The 22,096-nt window shown below is 41.2% G+C and overlaps 1 protein-coding gene across 3 annotated transcripts in view; it reads left to right on the top strand.

Moving 5' to 3' along the window:
- LOC140716940 (NF-kappa-B inhibitor delta-like) overlaps positions 1-22,096 on the top strand; it is a 240,151-nt gene that overhangs the window by 142,263 nt on the left and 75,792 nt on the right. For 2 of the 3 annotated variants that reach the window (XM_073030092.1, XM_073030090.1), the window contains exons 9-11: positions 4,359-4,528; positions 6,244-6,360; positions 15,307-15,471. In XM_073030092.1, coding sequence (XP_072886193.1) covers positions 4,359-4,528; positions 6,244-6,360; positions 15,307-15,471 — 452 coding nt within the window. Of the gene's footprint in view, positions 1-4,358; positions 4,529-6,243; positions 6,361-15,306; positions 15,472-17,841; positions 20,649-22,096 lie in introns of those variants that run through there. The other variant, XM_073030093.1, reaches the window with a different exon arrangement.

Raw genomic sequence — 22,096 nt, forward strand, 5'->3', positions numbered from 1 at the left:
CCTCCTGCCAATCAGTCACTCTTTATCCATGCTTGAATCTTTCCTGTGGTACCATGGACTCTTAACTTGTTGAGCAGCCTCATGTGTGACACTTTGTCAAAGGCCTTGTGAAAATCTAAGTACACAACATCCACTAATTCTCCTTTGTCTATCATGTTTGTTATTTCTTCCAACAGATTTGTCAGGCAAGATTTTCTCTTAAGTAAACCATGCTGACTTTGACCCATTTTATCACGTGCCTCCAAGTACCAGAACACCACATCCTTAACAATCGGCTCCAACATCTTCCCAATCACTGATGTCAGACTAACTGGCCTATAGTTTCCTTTCTTCTGCCTCTCTCCCTTTTTGAAGAGTGGAGCGACATTTGCAATTTTCCATTCCTCCAGAACCATTCTAGAATCAGTTGATTCTTGAAAGGTCATTACTAATGCCTCCACAATCTCTTCAGTCACCTCTTTCAGAACTCTGGCGTGTATACCATCTGGTCCAGCTGACTTACCTACCTTTAGACTTTTCAGTTTACCAAGAACCTTCTCTCTAGTTATAGTAACTTCACATACTTCATGCCCCCAACACCTGGAACTTCCACCACACTGCTAGTGTCTTTCACAGTGAAGACTGATGCAAAATACTTATTCCGTTTATCTGCCATTTTCTAGTCCCCAGTACTACCTCTCCAGTGTCATTTTCTAGATCTATGATATCTACTTTTGCCTCTCTTTTACTCTTTATAGAGCTGAAAAAACTTTCGGTATCCTTTTTGATATTATTGGCTAGCTTACCTTCATATGCTATCTTTTCCCTCCTTATGACTTCATTAGTTGCCTTCTGGTGGTTTTTAAAAACTTCCCAATCCTCTAACTTCCCACTAATTTTTGTTCCATTGTATACCCTCTCATTTGCTTTTATGTTGATTTTGACTTCCCTTGTTTGCCACGGTTGCATCATCCTGCCTTTAGAATACTACTTCTTCCTTGGGATGTATTTATCCTGCGCCTTCCAAATTGCTCCCAGAAACTCCAGCTGACATCCTTGCTAGTGTCCCCTGCCAATCAAACTTTAGCCAGCACCTCTTTCATGCCTCTAAGTTCCCTTTACTACACTGTAATATCTGACCTTAGCTTCTCCTTCTCAAACTGCAGGGTGAAGTCTATCATATTATGATCACTTCCTCCTAAGAGTTCCTTTACCTTAAGCTGCCTAATCAAATCCGGTTCATTACACAACACCCAATCCAGAATATTCTTTCCCCTAGTGGACACAACCACAAGCTGCTCCAAAAAGCCATCTCTTCGGCATTCTACAAATTTTCTCTCTCGGGATCCAGCACCAACCTGATTTTCCCAATCTACCTGCATATTGAAATTGCCCATGACTATCGTAATATTGCCCTTTTGACATTCCTTCCCTTTCTGCCGTTATAATTTGTAGCCACATCTGGCTACTGTTTAGAGGCCTATATATAACTCCTGTCAGGGCCTTTTTGCCCTTTCAGTTTCTTAACCCTACCCATAACTCTACTAATCCTATGTCACCTCTTTCTAAGGATTTGATTTCAATTTTTACTAACAGAGCCACCCCCACCCCCCGCCTACCTGCCTGTCCTTTCAATACAATGTGGATCCTTGAATGTTAAGATCCCAACTTAATCTTCTTTCAACCAAGACTCAGTGATGCCCACAATGTCCTACCTGCCAATTGCACTATAAGATCATCTACCTTAGTCCGTATACAGTTGTGCATTCAAATATAACACCTTCAGTCCTGTATTTATCACCCTTTTAAATTTTATCCCTCGGTTACACTGCAACTCATCCACTGACTGCAATTTTTCCCAATCATCTGTCCTTCCTGACAGTCTCACTACACATTACATCAAGTTGTATAACAACCTCAGCCTATCACTTTGGTTCCCATGCCTTTGTCAATTTAATTTAAACACTCCGCAATAATGCTAGTAAACCTGCCAGCAAGGATATCGGGTCCCCCCTCGGATTCAGGTGTAACCCATTCCTTTTGTACAGATTGTACCTTCCCCAGAGAGATCCCAATGATCCAGAAATCTGAAACCCTGCCCTCGGTACCAGTTCTTCAGCCACACATTCATCTTCCAAATCATTCTATTCCTACCCTCACTGGCTCGAGGTGCAGGTAGCAATCCAGAGATTACCGGCCTGGAGGTCCAGCTTTTCGGCTTTCTACCCAACTCCCTTCAGGACCTCTTCCCTTTTCCTACCTATATCATTGGTACCAATATGTACCAAGACTTCTGTCTGCTCACTCTCCCCATTTAGAATGCCGTGGACCCAATCCAAGACGCCCCTGACCCTGGCACCTAGGATGCAACATACCATGAAAGCTTACTGTGTAGAATTACTCCCAATTAACCACAGGCTGTCCATGGGTAATAGTTTTACAGACATCCACAAATTGATTTTGTCCATAAGTTGGAAAGTATACAAAAACTACTCAATATTGCAACTACACCTGCACAGTGTTGTAATAAAAGGCAAAACAAGCCCATAAGACTGAGAAGAAAGAACATTACTAACTTCCTCAACTAGTGAGAGCTAATCCCTATTGGAATGGAATTACCTTCAGGTGGTAACACAGCATGAATAGTGCATAAATATTGGCTACTCATACATCAACCCAACATCATCCAACTGTTTGGCTACTTTCTCCTCCATGTCCATTGCCAAGTAGAATAGACATGCATTGTTTGATAAGAGGATTAGATAGAGTGGGTAGCCAGAGACTTTTCCCCAGGGTTGAAATGACTAATGCAAGGTGATTGGAGGAAAGTGTAGGGGAATGTCAGAGATTGGTGTTTTATAGTGAGAGTGTTGGGTGCATGGAACATACTGCCGGGGTGGTGGTAGAAGCATGTGAATCAGGGGCATTAAGAAACTCTTAGATAGGCACACAGACGGAAGAAAAATGGAGAGCTATGCAAGAAGGGAAGAGTTAGATTAATCTTGGAGTAGGTCAAAACTCAGCACATCATGGGCCAAAGGGCTTTACTGTACTGTTCTATGTTTGATTTAACCAGCTTTTCAAGGTCATCTCTTTCATTGTTGATCTTCTTGTAGTTTGAACAGATGAAAAGCATTGACAGGAATAGATCCTAGTTTGGTGTGATACAGGCAATGAGTCTATGGCCACCCACTTTGTATCCCTTCCAATGACTTCGATTTCCATTAGTTACACGTAATTTTTATCATCACACAAGTGCAGATTCCACACTAATGTATTAGTGAAATTTAAACCAGAGCTTGAAATTCAGATTCATCAGCATCCAACCTCCTATTGACTCAGCTTCTTCCTTACATAACAAGTGACATGCTGAGGTAATGGTATTGATTTATTGTTGTCCCATGTACAGAGAAAGGTGTTTGTTTCATGCTGTTCATATAGATGAAATTATTACGCAGTGCACTGAGGTAGAACAAACTTAAGAAAAAAGAATGGTTTTGGTACTAGGGTTTCAATATTATGCATTTATTCAAACAGCTTGAACAAAGGTGTCAAAGATATGATTGCTAAACTTGCTGATAACACCAAGATAGGTATGAAAGTAAGTTATAAATAGGTCATATGGAGGCTACAGTGGCATATAGATAGGTTAAGTCAGTGGGCAAATATGAAGCATAGTGTGTGAAAATCAGGAATTGTCCATTTTGGCAGGGAAGATGAAAAAGAAGGATGTCATCAGAATAATGAGAGATGAGAGATGGAAGAATTCTGAGATGCAGAGGGAGCTGAGTGCATGGTTCACAAAAGGCTAGAAGTGACACCAAGTAAGGTTATTTGATTCCAAACAATTAGTTTATTGATCATTACAAAATGTCTCGCTGGTGCTTCCCACTCCCTCCTTTCTCCATTCCCCTTTTCCTAACATTGTTTCCCTTCTCTCTGTCCCCTTCCCACTCTCAGTCCACAACAAAGACCCGTATCAGAATCAAGTTTATTATCACTCACATATGTCATGATTTTTTAATGGCAGTAGTATAATGCATTACATAAAATTAACACAGTACTCTGCAAAAGTCTTAGACACCTTAGCTATATACAGTGTATATGTGCCAGTACTGTATTAGTGGTAGCAAAATTTCTTCTCCAGGGAAGCAACTGAAACAAAAGTTTTACAAAATAATTATCAGTAAATGTCATTCAAGTTGATTTTATCTACACCACCATTTTCATTTCTTGGTCACGTACTCGAATATCTCCTTATGTAGTTCGGTTACTTTTGTGGTTTTATAAAACTCCTTTGGTCGGTTGCTGTGCTAAAGGTTTACAGTTGATGTGGTTTGTCTGCATGGAACTAAATTCCAGTTCTCTTTGTGTTTTAGGACTCACTCCTTTGCACTGCGCAGTTATTTCTCATAACTCTGTTTTTCGGGAACTCTTTTATGATCATGATCTGACACCACAGAGGCAGAACGAGCTACATTATAAAGCTGATCAACTTCATTCCTGCATCCGGTTACTGATAGAAATGGGAGCCTTAATAACCAGCCAGGTAACTTGTTTACCAGCACTGTTAAAAAGATAAAAGAAAAGATTATAAGATTAGCTTTATTTATCACATTTACATCAAAACATACAGTGAAATGTGTCATTTGCATCAAATCAAATCAGCAAATATTATGCTGGGCAAACTGCAAGTATTACCACGTTTCCAGCAGCAATGTAGTAAGCCCACTGCTCACTAATCCTAACCCATACTTCTTGGAAATTGGAGTACCCAAAGGAAACCGACACGAACACGGAGAAGGCACAAACTTCTTATAGGCAGTGGTGGGAACCAAACCCCAATCAGTGATCACTGGTGTTATATATACCAATCTCTATGCTACCGTGCCATCCTTAAGATAATGGCCCAATTGGAGTACTTCATCGTCTTTCACAGGCCCATCTATCAATGTATATTTTTATGGAGTTATTTACTGATATTTACATTCACTGTGCCAGAGTTTCTAGACGTGTCTGCATGTTCCATAGAATTACAAAAAAATCTTCACACATAACTTGTCCAATAGTTGCCAGAAAGTTTGAGATTTCCAAGTTTATACACGTATCCATGACTTTTCCAAACTTGCTGGTGCTTGTATGGGGAATTCTCAGGAAAATCATGCCTTGTCAATCTACTTACACTCTCAACATGTTGGAACAAAGCTTTCTTCACTGTTCCACAACACTGAACCACTTTTTCATTAACATAACATGAGCAATGGAATATTTGTTTCCCATCTCTGATTTTTGCTTTGGCATGGTTTCCCTGAGTAGCACAAACAAGAGGGCATGTGCAATGGGGAGAGGCATGTAATGAGTTTCTCTGGAGCGGAGAGGGGAGGGGAAACCTGATAGAGGTTTATAAGATAGATTATGAGAGGCATAGATAAAGTAGACAGACTGTATCTTTTCCAAAGGGTTGAAATGTCTAATACTAGACAGCATGCATTTAAGGTGAGAAGGGATAATGTCAATGGGCAAGTTTTTTCAACGGTGAATGATGGGAGCATGGAATGCACTGCCAAGTAAGTACAATAGAGATGCTTAAGAAGCTCTTTGATATGCACATGAATGTACAGAGAATGGAAGGATATGGACATTGGGTAATATTCTCCCACATTTTCCTTCCTTATTGTTTGTACATAGCAATGGAGACGCAACATATAGATTTTTACTCCCTCATGTTGTGAGATGGATGTAAGAAATAGAGTTCTAATTCTAATTCATTGTGTGGGCAGAAGGGATTCATTTACTTGGGCACTTGATTACTAAAGATTAGCTTTATTTGTCACATGCACATCAAAACATCGAAACATACAGTGAAATGCATCATTTGTATTAATGACCAACACAGCCCAGGGATGTGCTAGGCAGCCCGCAAGTGTTGCTATGCTTTTGGCACCAACAAAGCATGTTTACATCTCACTAAACCTAACCATACACCTCTGGACTGTGGGAGGAAACCTGCGCAGACACGGGGAGAATGTAAAAACTCCTTACAAACAGCAGCACAAATTGAAACCTGATCTTCTGATTGCTGGCACTGTAAAGCATTACGCTAACTGATATGCTACCATGCCACCCTAGTTAACTAGTTTAATTAGTCTGGCACAATATCATGGGCTATACTGTTCTAGTGTAGTAAGTGCTACACTAGAAAAGACTCTCCATAGGTGTCTGGATGCAAATGAAAGTTCCATTCATTTTCTTTTCTGTGAACAGGATGTGAAGAGCAATAAAACAGTGGTGCACTTTGCAGTTCAGGAGGGAAATCTCTTGCTGCTGGACTACTTCCTGAAACTCAGTGGCACCAGGTCATCTGAATTTGTCAACATGAAGGTAGGTGATGTTGACGTGTTCATTTGTAAAATGACAACACTCTGGTGATATGATACATAGGTTAGGTTCTTTAAAAGCATAATAGTATCTCAATTTAATTAAAATTCTTTAATTTACCTAATTGTAAGGATAATTAAGCATTTAGTAAGCTTTGCTGACTTTATCGATGTATTATGTTTAGGTATGAACTACAAGTTTAGCACTACAACTCTCAAGCATAATTTGTTCCATTGGTTACAAAAGAAGAAAAAGCCAGGTTCTCAGTGAGTCAGGCAGCATCTATGGAGGGGGAGAAAGAGTTAGTCTTTCCAGTTCACAACCCTTCATCATTAACTTGAAATGTTTTACTTTTGTTTTAGATTTCCAGCATCTGTATTTGTCTTTAGCCTGTATTGCATTGAAGATCTCCTCCTTGTTCTCTACATGCATTCACCAGGTCAAAGATGTAGCTAGTCACTCACATGCAATGCCTGTCTCTTCATGAAATACGTGGAACAGTCCTTGATTCAGTCCAATTTGGGCTCCCTCCTTCACCTCTTTATCTGATACAATGATGACATGATTCATGCTGCTTCCTACAAATGCGCAACATGGAACATTTCATTATCTTTGCTGCCAATTTTTACCCGTCTTTTATTTTGTCATGCTCTCTATCCATCTCTTGACTTTTCTATCAGCATCTAAGGAGACAATTACAGACCAAATATCCATTAAAAGCTCACAGACTCCTGCAACTATCTTAACTACTCCACTTCCTACCCTCTTCTGGTAAGCATTCCACTCAGTTGTCCCAATTTGCCCATTTCCATCATCTCTGTTCAGAAAAGACTTCCTTCAACAGAGTATTCAGATGTCTTCCTTCTTCCCCCTCTGCCCTGGTCGAGAGAGCCTCAGTTCCAGTTCCTCTTATCACAACCAGATCAATGATTGGGTTTCCCTTGGCCTTACCTTCAATCCCACTCACCTCCACAAGCAATGGATGAGTCTTTAGATTTCAAATTCAAGTTCAAGTTCAAGTTTATAGAGATTCAACCATGCGCAAATACATAGCCAAACAAAACAGTGTGGCTCTGGGACCAAGGTACAAAACACAGTACATACGGTCACACACAGCACATAGAGTTACGATCCAGCGCATACAGTCACAAAATAATACCAGCACAAGTTCCTGAGTGGCATGGTCTGAAGATTGAAAGTGTGAGGTACATGTTTCTGTAAGACAGTGTAATGTTACTGACACGATCATAATAAAACAAGCAGTCTGATAGATATGTGAAACAGCAGCAATACAAGACGAAACGTGACCAGTGCAGGATATGAGTGTGTCTGTGACTTGGGAAGTTGGTAGAGGGCCCTTTATCTGCACATACAACTTTCTGAAGCCTTCAATAAGATTCCACTGCCAAATGTCGCCTCCCATCTCCACCTCTTTCATCACTTTAAAAGGACTCTTCTGTCCATGATTCCCAGCTCAATTCATCAATCCCTAATACCTGCTCAAATTCTTCCATCCTCAATGTTCCCGAACAAAGACAGGGGATACAGCAACTGCACTTTTCCCTTGCCCACTTCCCATCAGACACCCAGGTGAAACAGGGAGACACTTACTCTTTCTTAAGTTTAATGTTTTGCATACTGTGCTACTGCTCAGGTCTCCTATACATCAGAGAAACCAAATGCAGTTAACACAGAGTGCTCACTCTCTCTAATGCTGTGATTCATTTCCCCTACTTAAACGCCACAGGGAGATCAGCTGTGCTGCAGAGAGATCTGTGCTGATAGTGAGGTCTCTAAATACTATGAGGTCTCCCTTACATACAGTGATGTCACCTCCATATGCCATGGGCTCTCCTCGAGATATGAGGAGATTTCTTTTATATAGCATGAGGTCTGCTCTAAATGCCATGAGCTCTCCTCTTGATATAAGGAGGTCTCTTTCATGAGATCTCATCTACATACCATGAGGTCTCCTCCACATACCACTATAGAAAGGGTGCAGAGGGGATTTACAAGGATGTTGCCTGGATTGGGGAGCATGCCCTATGAGAATAGACAATAGACAATAGGTGCAGAAGTAGACCATTTGGCCCTTCGAGCCAGCACTGCCATTCAATGTGATCATAGCTGATCATCCACAATCAGTACTCCGTTCCTGCCTTCTCTCCATATCCCTTGACTCCGCTATCTTTAAGAGCTCTATCTAACTCTTTCTTGAAAGCATCCAGAGAATTGGCCTCCACTGCCTTCTGAGGCAGAGCATTCCATAGATCCACAACTCTCTGGGTGAAAAAGTTTTTCCTGAACTCTGTTCTAAATGGCCTACCCCTTATTCTTAAACTGTGGCCTCTGGTTCTGGACTCCCCCAACATCGGGAACCTGTTTCCTGCCTCTAGCGTGTTCCAATCCCTTAATAATCTTATATGTTTCAATCAGATCCCCTCTCATCCTTCTAAATTCCAGTGTATACAAGCCCAGTCGCTCCAATCTTTCAACATATGACAGTCCCACCATCCCAGGAATTAACCTCGTGAACCTACGCTGCACTCCCTCAATAGCAAGAATGTCCTTCCTCAAATTTGGAGGCCAAAACTGCACACAATACTCCAGGTGGAGTCTCACCAGGGCCCTATACAACTGCAGAAGGACCTCTTTGCTCCTATACTCAACTCCCCTTCTTATGAAGGCCAACGTGCCATTAGCTTTCTTCACTGCCTGCTGTACCTGCATGCTTACTTTCAGTGATTGATGAACAAGAACACCTAGATCTTGTTGTACTTCCCCTTTTCCTAACTTGACACCATTCAGATAGTAATCTGCCTTCCTGTTCTTGCCACCAAAGTGGATAACCTCACATTTATCCACATTAAACTGCATCTGCCATGCATCTGCCCACTCACCCAACCTGTCCAAGTCACCCTGCATTCTCCTAACACCCTCCTCATATTTCACACTGCCACCCAACTGCAAATTTGCTAAAGTTACTTTTAATACCTTCATCTATATCATTAATGTATATTGTAAACAACTGCGGTCCCAGCACTGAGCCTTGCGGTACCCCACTAGTCACTGCCTGCCATTCTGAAAAGGACCCGTTAGTCCCTACTCTTTGTTTCCTGTCTGCCAACCAATTTTCTATCCATGTCAGTACCCTACCCCCAATACCATGTGCTCTAATTTTGCCCACTAATCTCCTATGTGGGACCTTATCAAAGGCTTTCTGAAAGTCCATGTACACTACATCCACTGGCTCTCCCTTGTCCACTTTCATAGTTACATCCTCAAAAAATTCCAGATGATTAGTCAAGCATGATTTCTCCTGTGTAAATCCATGTTGACTTGGACCGATCCTGTTACTGCTATCCAAATGTGCCACTATTTCATCTTATCTCAAGATTTCATCTTCATCTCAATAGGTTGAGTGAACTCGGCCTTTTCTCCTTGGAGTGACGGAGGATAAGAGGTGACCTGATAGAGGTGTATAAGATGATGAGGGGCATTGATCGTGTGGATAGTCAGAGGCTTTTTCCCAGGGCTGAAACGGCTAACACGAGAGGGCACAGTTTTAAGGTGCTTGGAAATAGGTACAGAGTAGATGTCAGGGGTAAGTTTTTTACACAGAGAGTGGTGAGTGTGTGGAATGGGCTGCCGGCGACGGTGGTGGAGGTGGATACAATAGGGTCTTTTAAGAGACTCCTGGATAGGTACATGGAGCTTAGAAAAATAGAGGGCTATAGGTAACCCAAGGTAACTTCTAAAGTAAGTACATGCTTGGCACAGCCTTGTGGGCCAAAGGGCCTGTATTGTGCTGTAGGTTTTCTATGTTCTGTGTTACCATGAGAACTCCTCTATATACCAGGAGAACTCTTCTATATACCATGAGGCCTCATCTACATACCACAAGGTCTCCTCCATATACTGTGAGGTGTCTTCTACATGCCACAAGGCCTCTTACTCATTGCATGAGGTCTCCTCTTCACAGCACGTTCTCCTGCACATACAACAAGGTCTCCACTAAAACCATGAGTTCTCCTCAACATACAATGTGGTCACTCCATACCATGAGGTCTCCTCTACATGCCATGAGGTCACCTTTACATACCATGAGGTTTCCTCTACATACCACAAGGTACCCCTGATATGCCATGAGTTCTCCTCTACATACCATGAAGTCACTCCATACCATGAGGTCTTCTTTGCATGCCATGAGGCCTCCTCTACATACCACAAGGTCTCCTCTACATACCATGAGATCACTCCATACCGTGAGTTCTCCTCTACATATCCTGAGGTCATTCCATACCTTGAGGTCTCCTCCACATGTCATAATGTCTGTTCTACATGCCACGACATCTCCTCTACAAACCGTGAGGTCACCTTTACATGCTACAGAGAGATCTGTGCTGATGATGAGGTCTCCCCTAAATCCATTTCCAGCAGGAATTGCATATACTCTCCCTAATGCTCTTATTCATTTTCCTGTACTTACACGCTGCAGAGAGATAAGTTGTGATAAATTACTTTTCATTTCCCTCTCTTTAAACGGTACTGAGAGCTATCATGTTACCTGATCAACTATGCTTTCCACTCTATCGAAGATCTTATTGCAGATATCCCCTTACATCAGGACTGGAAGGTGTTAAGTTGCAGAGAGAACGGTGGAGAGAACAAAGGGAATGTAACATTAGCTCAGTTTTCCTCTCTAAACAGCTGCTACCTGACCTGTTGAATATTTCCAGAATAGAATCAGCTTTATTATCGCTGTCTAATTGTGTGTGATTAAAAATTAAAGAGATTAACATTATGTGTCACATGTACATTGAAACCTGCAGTGTAATGCATCATTTGCATCAAATCAAATCAGTAAGAATCATGCTGTGCAGCCCATAGTGTCGCCATGCTTCCAGCACCAACAGCACATGCCCACAATTCACTAAACCTAACGACATGTCTTTGGAATCTGGATGGAAATCGAAGCACCTGGAGGAAACCTACATGGTCATGGTCGGCACGGACTAGAAGGGCCGAGATGGCCTGTTTCCGTGCCGTAATTGTTATATGGTTATATGGTCATAGGAGAATGTACAAACTCCTTACAGGCAGTGATGGGAATTGAACCCCAATCAATGATCATGGATGGTGTAAAGTGATGTGGTAACTGCAATATTACTGTGGTGTTTTGTGGCCACAGTATAGAGCAAAGACATAAAGTTACAACAAATTACTGAATAAATAAATAGTGCAAAAACAAAAAAGAATAGTGAGGTAGTGTTTGTGAGCTCAAGGACTGCTCAGAAATCTGATGGCAGAAGGGAGGAAGCTGTTCCTAAAACACTCAGTGTGTTTCTTCAAGATCCTGTAGCTCCTCCCTGATAGAAGGTATGAGATGGGTGCATGTCCCATCTGGCACTAGAAAACAGCTGTACACAGGAAAAACAACACAAGTTAGAAATAAATGTACACTTTCACTGTTTCCTCTGGAAGTCAGCAGGGAACAGAATTTGCATTTATCCAAGAAGGAACCAACAACTTAAGCTTATATTGTGCACTTCAGTTGATTTTGTGTGTTATTGTCTATTACATCTTTACATCTATTTGGTGTATTATTGTTGTTATGTTGCAAGATGCATGGCAGGCAGTTGCTTGTAGACTAAGACCTGTTATTTTTCCTCATTCATGGTATAATTTTTTGTTCTCCAGCCCAAACTGGCTTTCTAGGTGTTTTCCACAGGACTGTTAAGAGATCTCCCCTATACTGGGCCTGAAATCTCATAAAGGCAGTACTATGTCAGATTTCCCAAAGGACAGAGTGAACCAGGTAGTTCTTTGTTGAGAGACTGAGGGAGTGTTACACTGTCAGATGTACCTGTCCTTTGGATCCCAATTAAATAATAATGCCTTGTCTTCTCTCAGGATGTTGTGCTTAGTTTTCTGTCTAAATTTGAACCCTAGTCAGCACTGCAAAAAGAACTTGTCTGGCCATTATCACATTGCTGTTTGTGATAGCTTTTGAACAAGGCTGGCGATCACATTCCCCTCTCTGGAATAGTGCCCAGGTGTCAGGAAGCATTCAATTTTTTGTAAATTGTCCAGGGATGCCTTGAGATCTTACAAAGTGTACAGGACTTTTGGAAATTAAAGGGAGATTTTCAAACCCTTAGAAATCTTCCAATGTCTTGAGCAATCTTGGAGATTTATTGAGAAAGTGTTAGTCCAATGAACAACTTTAAGTGTACTAAGAGATTAAAACTAACGATCGGCGTGAGGCAAGTTCAGACACCTGAGCTTTTTCCTTAGCAATTAGACACAGATACTCATGCAAGTCAACTCTTGCACGAACAGTGTTGGTTGCCATTGTCTATCTTCCAGTTCCTACAGGATGGTAAGTCCTGGAGTACACAAAGTCTTTTGTTTCTGGTGGACAGAGTTGCTCTCCAACTTTTCCACACCAAACGAGCTCCCCTCTTTTTTCACATTGTCCCTGGCAATGCAGTTTGATCACTTTTATTAACCCCACTTATTGTAGGGAAATCAGAATCAGAATTATTATCATCAGCACGTCATGAAATTTGGTGTTTTGCAGCAGCAGTACAATGCAATACATAAACTGTACTATGAGTTACAATAAAACTATTTTTAAAAAATAAATAATCGTGTAAAACGAAAGCAAAATGGGTTCATGGGCTGTTCAGAAATCTGATGGTGGAGGGGAAGAAGCTGTTCCTAAAATGTTAAGTGTGTGTCTTTAGTTTCCAGTACATCCTCCTTCATGGTAGCATTGAGAACAGGGCATGTCCTGGATGAGGAAGGCACTTAATGATAGACACCACCTTCTTCAGATTATGTCTTCAATGGTGGGGAGTCTAGCGTCCATGATGGAGCTGGCCGAGCTTACAACCCTCTGCAGCTTTTTCCGATCCAGTGCAGTGGCCCCTCCAGACTAGATGGTGATGCAACCAATTAGAATGCTCTACACAGTACATCTGTAGGAATTTGCTAGAGTCTTTGGTGACAAACCAAATCTCCAAATAATACACTCATCATTGGAAACTGTTCATGATGTGACTGTACAGGAGAAAATGCAAAAGAGATTCACATGGATGCTGGCTGAGTTGGAGAACTACAGTTATGGGGAGGGATTAGATAGACTTGTCTTGTTTTCCCTGGAGTGAAGGAAGCTGAAGGGTGACCTGATGGAAATATAGAAGATTATGAGAAGCTTGGATAAAGTACATGATCATAAGATACCGCCTCCCCCATGGTAGGAGTATGAAAAAGAAGAAGTCATGGGTTTAAGGTGAGAAGAAGTAGCTTTAATGGAGATTTGAAGGAAATCAGTTTTTTACATAGACAGTGGTTGATAGCTGGAATGTGCTGCCAGAGGAGGTGGTGAAATTAGATAGAGCCAGTGTGTTTAAGGTACATTTAGACAGATGCTTACAGAAGTAAGGTACAGAAGAATATATTCCTAACATGGTCAAAGCATGGGCAAAAGAGATTGAAAGTGGTAAACAGAAGGGCCACTTTCTGTGTTGCACAACTCCATAATTTTCTGATACTGTGTCTGAAATCAGTATTCACTGTCAGCAAGATAAGCCTAACCATTAGGCCCTGCACTACTACACTGGGACTGGAATAAACTGCACCTCATTCAGAGGAGAGATTACCTACTCCTAACTGGTTACATGTGCCCAATCTACATTTCTTAATCATAAAGATTAGAAAGCATCAAACTGAGATCTCTATATAGATAATTATGGTGTGTATTTTCACTCAGTGAATATTTAACTTATTTCTCCATTTGATTTTATCTGAGATTTAGTTTAAACATGTTAATCCTTTCCATAACATAACAAGTAATCACATACAGTATGTGTTCACTAAGCATTTTATCAAACCATAAGATCATAAGACATAGGAGCAGAATTAGGCCATTTGGCCCATCGAGTCTGTTCCACCATTCCATCAAGGCTGATCGTTATCCCTCTGAACCCCATTCTCCTGCTTTCTCCCTGTAACCTTTGACACCATTTTTATTCAAGAACCTGTCAACCTCCTCTTTAAATATACCCAATGACTTGGCCTCCACAGCTATCTGTGGCAATGAATTCCACAGATTCACCACCCTCTGGCTACAGAAATTCCTCCTCATCTCTGTTCTAAAGAGACATCCTTCTATTCTGAGGCTGTGCCTACTGGTCCCAGACTCTCCCACCATAGGAAACATCACCTCCACGTCCACCCTAATCTAGGCATTTCAATATTCAATTCCTCCTCAATCTTCTAAACTCCAGTGAGTCCAGGCCCAGAGCCTTCAAACACTCCTCATCATATTTTAATTGTGGAGTGCCTGAATTAACTGTTTGTGAAGAATGGAAACCTGCAGTGATAGTAAAGTGGAATTGTCGACCTTTGGTCACTCATTTAGTTTTCCTTATCAAATAGTTCTATTACATGCAACCAACCTGATACTGTCCACTTTACACAGTGGCTTAATACTTCAGTTACTACCTTGCCCTGGTTGGGAAGGGTAACTATTAATCTTGGACGCTCAGTGTTAAAAATAGAATTTGCAAAAATAAACAATGAATAGGACAAAGAAAAAGCAATAAACAAAGAAAAGAAGGTAGATGGGTAAGTGGGGAGGGGGGATGGAATGAAGTGTGAAGCTTCACTTCAACGACCCTCCCCCACCCATCCACCTTCCTCCTCACCTGGTCTCACCTATCACCTGCTAGCTTGTACTCCCTCTGCTTCCCCTCCCCCACCTTCCCATTCTGTCTTCTTCCCCCTTTCTTTCCAGTCCTGATAAAGGGTGTCGGTCTGAAATGTTGACTGTTTATTCTCCTCCATAGATGCTGCCTGGCTTGCTGAGTTCCTCCAACATTTTGCGCTAATCTGGATCTTCAGAATCAGGAAAACATTTGTAATTTTTTTGCTTTCGTCTAGGCTCATGGTAACACAGCTTTGCACATGGCAGCTGGTCTTCACAATGAGAGAAATCAGGAGAAAATAATTAAACTACTTCTACAGCATGGAGCAGACGGCAGCATTCGAAACCTGGAGAACGACCAACCTATTCATTTGGTACAGCCAGGGGAGCCGGGAGATCAGGTGAGGAAGATCTCTTGTTGGCAATTCATCCATTTCTTGCAATGATGATTACAGTTTCACGTGCTCTCCTCACATCCATCTGTGTTGAAATGCGATGCAACGAACTGTGGGGGATAGATTTCCTTTACTGAATGCCCTGCTCGTCCACGTATCCTCAATAGCAGAGCCACAGAAAATGTATTCTTTGTCCTTGGTTCCCACAGCTCTTCAAGGTTCAAGGTTCAAGGTACATTTATTATCAAAGTATGTATGCTGTATATGACTTTGAGATTCGTCTTCTCCATGAAGCAAAGAAAACCATGGAAGCCATTCAAAAGAAAAATATCAACCCCACCCCCATGAACAAAAAAAACAAATTGCACAAACGGCAACAAGAACATCAACACCCCCGTGCAAAAAATTTCGCATATGGCAGCAAGAACACCAAACTCACCCCATGTGCAAAAATTTGCGCATACAGCAACAAGAACATCTAAACCCTTTGTGCAAAACTCAAAACGCGCAAACGGCAACAAGAACATCAATCTCCCTCCACGCGCAAAAAAAGAAAAACATGCATACAGCAACAAGAACATCAAAACCCCTCATGAGCAAAAATCAAAACGCGCAAATGGCAACAAGAACATCAACCCCCCCCCCCACCCTGTGTGCAAAAAAACAAATTGCGCAAACAGCGACAAGAAAGAATGGACAGAAACACAGAATATAAAACAAAAAGTTGAAAGACTCTTCCTTAGAAATTATACCATGTTTGTCAAAGTTCAAAGTTTAAAGTAAGTTTACTATCAAAGTACATATGCCACCATATACCACCCTGAGATTCATTTTCTTGCAGGCATTCACAATAGAACAGAGAAATACAATAGAATCGATGGAAAACTACACACAAAGACTGTCAAACGACCAATTTGCAAATTAAGTAAAACTGTGTAAATACAAAAAAAAAATCAATCAATAAGTAGGTAGTAGGCAGCTGTTGATCCCAGAGGATAATGGGTTTGGGCCTCTGCTGGACTGTGTCCTATCCAGGGTGCAAGCCTGGGCATGGGAAGATTTGAAGAACCGGCTGTTGCCCATGCAGCGGGTTCCCCCTCTCCACGTCACTGATGTAGTCCAAGGGAAGGGCAAGCACCGATACAGCTTGGCACCAGAGTCGTCACAGAGGTTACCAGAGTGAAGTTGTAAACAACATCAAACTGCCTTAGGGACCCCGGCTCCGGATTTCTTCCTCGGGGTTTACTCCCAAAATCTTTCTCATGGGTGGGTGTGGCCGCAAGGCAGTGGGGATTTAAAATCAGAGTTTTCCTTCTCCTAGGTGGGCTGCCGTCCAAGGCTGATGATCCCCACCTGCCCGAAGCAACTAGTTTTGAGGTGCCAGTGGTCTGTCTTTGCCCCTTCTCTTGTCAGTAGAAACGGTTCCGCCGGGCCTAGTAGCTAAGCCACACGTGAAGGCCAAGAGTTGGACTTGGTTGTCAGAGGCTATTAGAGATGCATGCCATTTGGAGCACTTTATAGGTAGTGGGAGCTTATCCCCACTACCACCCTGGCTATGACAACTTTAGCAACCAATCAATCAAATCAAATGATATTGAGAACATGAGTTGTAGAATCCTTGAAAGTGAATCAATAGGTTGCAGATTCAGTTCAAAGTTGAGGTGAGTGAAGATATCCCCACATTGGTTCAGGAGCTTGATGGTTGAAGGGTAATAACTGTTCCTGAAGTGTGGGACCTGCCTGCTTGTCGTAGTGCTCCCTGTAGATGTGCTCAATGATGGGAGGGCTTTTCCTGTGATGCTGTTGTCTGTTTGAACTCCATTTTGTAGCATGTAATATAGGTGATAAAAGATTTGATAGTTTAAAACATAAGAAATGGTGGAAGGCGAGGCTTACATGCTTCTCAAGCCTGTTTCATCACTCCTGAACTTCGTTATGAACTTCTCATTATAGGAAGGAAGTGGAAGCTTTAGAGAGGGTGCAGAGGAGATTCACCAGGACGCTGCCTGGATCAAGGAGCATGTCTTATGAGGAGGGGAGCCAGAATGGGGAATGAGAAAAGAGGGAAGGGGTGGGGGGTAGGGAAGGAATTACCAGAAGTTAGAGAAATTGCTGTTTATAGCATTGGGTTAGAGGCTACCCAAGCAGAATATGAAGTGTTGCTCCTCCATCCTGAGAGTGGCCGCAGAGGAGGCTATCAGAATGAGAATGGAAAGTTGATTGAAATGGGTGGCCAGTCAGAGGTCTCGTCTTGCATGGCTGACAGAGAACTGATTTCCCCATTACCAGTATGGCACTGGGTTGTACTGTTAAGCATTTGAAATGGGTTTAATCATTCACTTGAAGCTTATTGTGAACATTTTTATGGCTTTACAGATCAGGCATCTCTTGAAGAAAGGACGAGTTGGCTCAGGGTCAAACCAACGAAGTGCAACATCCTAGGAATGTAGCTGAGCCTGGACTCAGACCAGTCCCACCCACATCACTCTGCGGAATGAATGCATTAGGAATGTTTAAGCATGCACTTATCTGCAAAACTCAAGTCTTTCATTCCTGGTGTAATTTACCTATGTAACAAACTACTTCCAGCAGACATTTTCTTTCTCACTTAATGTTCCAAGGGACTTGTGAATCTTCGTGCAGTCATAGAACTTAAACTGAATTTTTTAACTCCTTTCAGAATGAAGCCTCAAAGTCCTTTACAGCCAATGAATTATTTTTGTTGGATAATAACAGCATAGTTCAAAAGAGCATTTCAAAGAGGAAATATTTACTTATTCATTTTAGCACAAACCCAAAATACAAAAAAAGTTATACAGCAAATAATGAGTAAATCAGAACTCTACTAATCAACAGTGGAACTGATCCAAATTTGTTTTCTATTTTGCTAAGCAAATGCAATGATCAAATATTGATACAAAAACTTTAGCTTGTGCCATCCAAAACAGTCTGACACGTTCCTACTGAGCTTGGAGAGAAAATAAAATTGTCCAAAATCCCCACACCTCGTTATGATAAAGCAGATTCTGATGGGCACTTTATGGGAAGGAATGTAGAAAGAGGTGGGATAAAGACTAGTTTTGATAATTACACCCACCCCCACATCCTTCCCCTCTTACCTTTCCAACTCCTTCCTTGGTGGCACAGGAGGTGGTACAGTAGTATGTTGATGGACCAGATGGCTACAGACCATCCTAAAAAGACACCAGCCCTGGATAATCTCAGGAGAGGATGGAAAATAGGAAAACAAGAAACAATAATTTCCAAGCAGAAAGCTGTATCTTTTTAACATCTGAAGTTGAATTGGCTAATTTGAATAATGGGATAATTTTACATTTTTGTACTTTATTTTGGTAACTTTATTTATATTGGTTAAATTAAATCACAAAGTAGTTGTACCCTCTTAAGTTTGAATTAACAGTAAGCTACAATAGAATCATTCAACAAAAAATAGTTAATAGTTATTCAATAGATTCCTAAAAATCTAATTTAAATCAATTTTGATATTTTATTATTATTTTGCTTTCATTGGAGCCTAGCAAAAATGATCAGCTTGCTAAGTAAAGGTCAACCAGTGTATCAAAGTGATTGGTAACACAAATGGTGAAAGGATAGCGTGGGTGTGGAGAGGATGTTTCCTATGGTGGAAACCTTAGGAAACCTTAGCCTAGAACCAGAGGACACAGCCTCAGAACAGAGGGGCGTCCTTTTAGAATGGAGAAGAGAGGGAATTTTTTTAGCCAAAGAGTGGTGAATCTGTGGAATTCTTTGCCATTGGCAGCTGTGGAGGCCAAGTCTTTATGTATATTTAAGGCAGAGGTTCAAAGATTCTTGATTGGTCAGGGCATGAAGGGATACGGGGAAGACAAGAGATTGGGGCTGAGAGAAAAATTGGATCAGCTATGATGTAATGGTCGAGCAGACTCGATGGGCCAAATAGACTAATTCTGTTCCTATATCTTACAGTTTTATGGTCTAATAGGTTCATTTATGCTACCCACGTTCATTGCTTTGCCATGTTGATTGCCTGGTGATGCATAGCAGCACCATGATGTACATTGTGTAGGCAGTCTCTGCTCCCTGTGAGACTGAGTAATGAACAGTGTAATTAAAATTTTAAAAGTTATGAGTCAAAAAATAATTTAACTAAAGTACATTAAATTAGTACAAACTAATAAACAAAATAAAAATCTTAGCAGGTATTTACATGAAAGTTAGCACAAATCACTGGCATTATGCCAGAGGACTGGATACAAATTATTTCTGTCTCCTCGGTCCATTGTGATCCAGAACAGCTGCCAAACTCAGTCTGGACTCAGACCAGTTCACAAGTATACCCTCTTCACTCCTGTGGAACTGATGTATATTCGGAATATAAGATGGACTGCAATCAGTGTGCATCAGATTTCTACACCACAGTGCAATCAAAGACTCATTAAACATCCAAAGGTATGTGGAAAGTAGTGATTCTGGAGGTCAGTCCTATACAAAAAAAGGCAGATTACTAGTCAGACTTCATCAGTCTGTTAATTCCTCAGCTGCAAAGATCTTCCTGCTTGTAGAACAATTATTTTCTTGATATAGTCATTTTCCCAATAGCTAAAATAATTTCCACAGAATTATAAAGAACTATCATTTTTAAAGCTTGCAAGAATAAGCTTCTTGAGATGGTGTCAACTCTAGTTCAATCAGGGCCATTTTTACTTGGAAGGACTCGAGCACAAAAACTCATTTCACACTCCCGTGGAGTACTGTGGGGTGCCACACTGCCAGCAGTCAGATCAGACATCAATTCAAGAGGACTCTTGAATTTTCTCCACCCAGCATCATTTCAGTTTAAAGTGGAGGAAGTCTCACCACTGTCTTTGCCAGTATTTGCTTGCAAACCAATATAATTAAAACAGAATCTGTACCCCTTTACACAAATTGGCTGCTACGTTTCATGTTACCATGCGTGACAACATTTCAAAAGTACATCGTTGGCTGGAAAGTGCTTTGGAGCTTCCTAAGGACCAGAGAAGCCAGTTTTATCACAGATTATTCCTACTTTAGTGCAGGACATGGGGTAAAACATCAGCACCAAAACAAAACAGGAGTTGTGGCCTCTTTCAGAATTACAAAATAGTGAGGAATCAACAGCCTTAGAAATGACTTGGGCACAACTAACTGACAAAAACTCAGAAGACGACAAATATTGGGGGGGGGGGGGGGATGTATCTTTAGTCACTAGTGTTGAATGGTTTTGAGATTATTAACCAGTACTTGTGTTAGCCTCCTGGTTTTCAGTTCCATTGATGTGAATGAAATCATTAAAATTATTGCTGGTGATTGTCAGAAGCTGAATACAACTAGCAGCCAATACTCTCAAACATTCATGGATGGTAACGAAGATGAACTTCCCCTCTCCTAAGTCTAACGCAAAAATAAAACCACTTTGGTTTATTTCCAGAAAATAGACCAGAAGGCATAGAAGCAGAATTTGGTATTCAGCCCTTTAACTCTGCCCTGCCGTTCCATCATGACTATTTTCCCTTTCAACCCCATTCCCCTGCCTTCTTTGATGCCCTTACTAATCAAGAACCTACCAACCTCGGCTTTAATTGGACCCAATGACATGACTTCCACAGCTGTCCGTGGCAATGCATTCCATCGGCTCAACACCCTTTGCCTAAAGAAATTCCACCTCATCTCTGTTCTAAAGGGATGTCCTATTCTGAGGCTGTGCCCGCTGGTTCTAGATTCCCCCACTATTTTAAACATCCTCTCCATACCTACTATATCTAGGCCTTGCAATACTTAATAGGTTTCAACAAGATTCTTCCTGCCCCCCCATTCATCTAAACTCCAGTGAGTACAGGCCCAGAGCCATCAAATGCTCCTCATATATTAACCCTTTCATTCTGGAGTCATCCTTGTGAACATCTGAATCCTCTCCAATGCCAGCACATCTTTTAATGTACCAAAGCATCCCACCACTATTTCTTGTTCTGATTTCTCACCTCACCTCATTTTGAAAACTTTAGAGCCACTCAGCTGGGAAACACACAGTGTATCCACAACCTAGAGAGCTGTTAATGTTAGATTTAAAAGCAGGGATTAGAGGAATTTTACTCTGTAGCATTTTCATTACAAGTCATTGATAAGGATACAGCCATGGCTGAAAAGGTAGAAGAAAATTGTGCTATTGCCTGTAATAGCATTATTTTTTTTTCTGCTTGATTCTGTTAAATGTAACTTAAAACAAAGTTTTTAGTATTTATTCATGTCTGGCCTTAAGCCTTAGTTTTAACATTACCGAGGCCTAGACTAGGTATGCTAACAGATTTTAAAATGAATTAATTGGAGTATGTTCCAATGTGTCTCTGGATACTTTGCTAAGGTGTACCTTGGAACAAAGATATAATCTTTGATTATTCTCCAACCGTGAATATCATTCTTCCATCTGGATGTTTTCAATAGCATCAGAGTTAGTTCACTGGGCCCTGCAGACTGAATTTCACTATGTTTAAGGACAATGCCCACAAATATTGGCTAAACACATAAGCAGGGATGGGCACAAGCCATGGTTACTTGTTAACACATTACCAGTAACATCTCATTGTGTCAAAAACAGTTGTATTTCAAATTTAAT

Source organism: Hemitrygon akajei, chromosome 26 (assembly GCF_048418815.1).
Source record: "Hemitrygon akajei chromosome 26, sHemAka1.3, whole genome shotgun sequence".
Lineage (NCBI taxonomy): Eukaryota > Metazoa > Chordata > Chondrichthyes > Myliobatiformes > Dasyatidae > Hemitrygon > Hemitrygon akajei.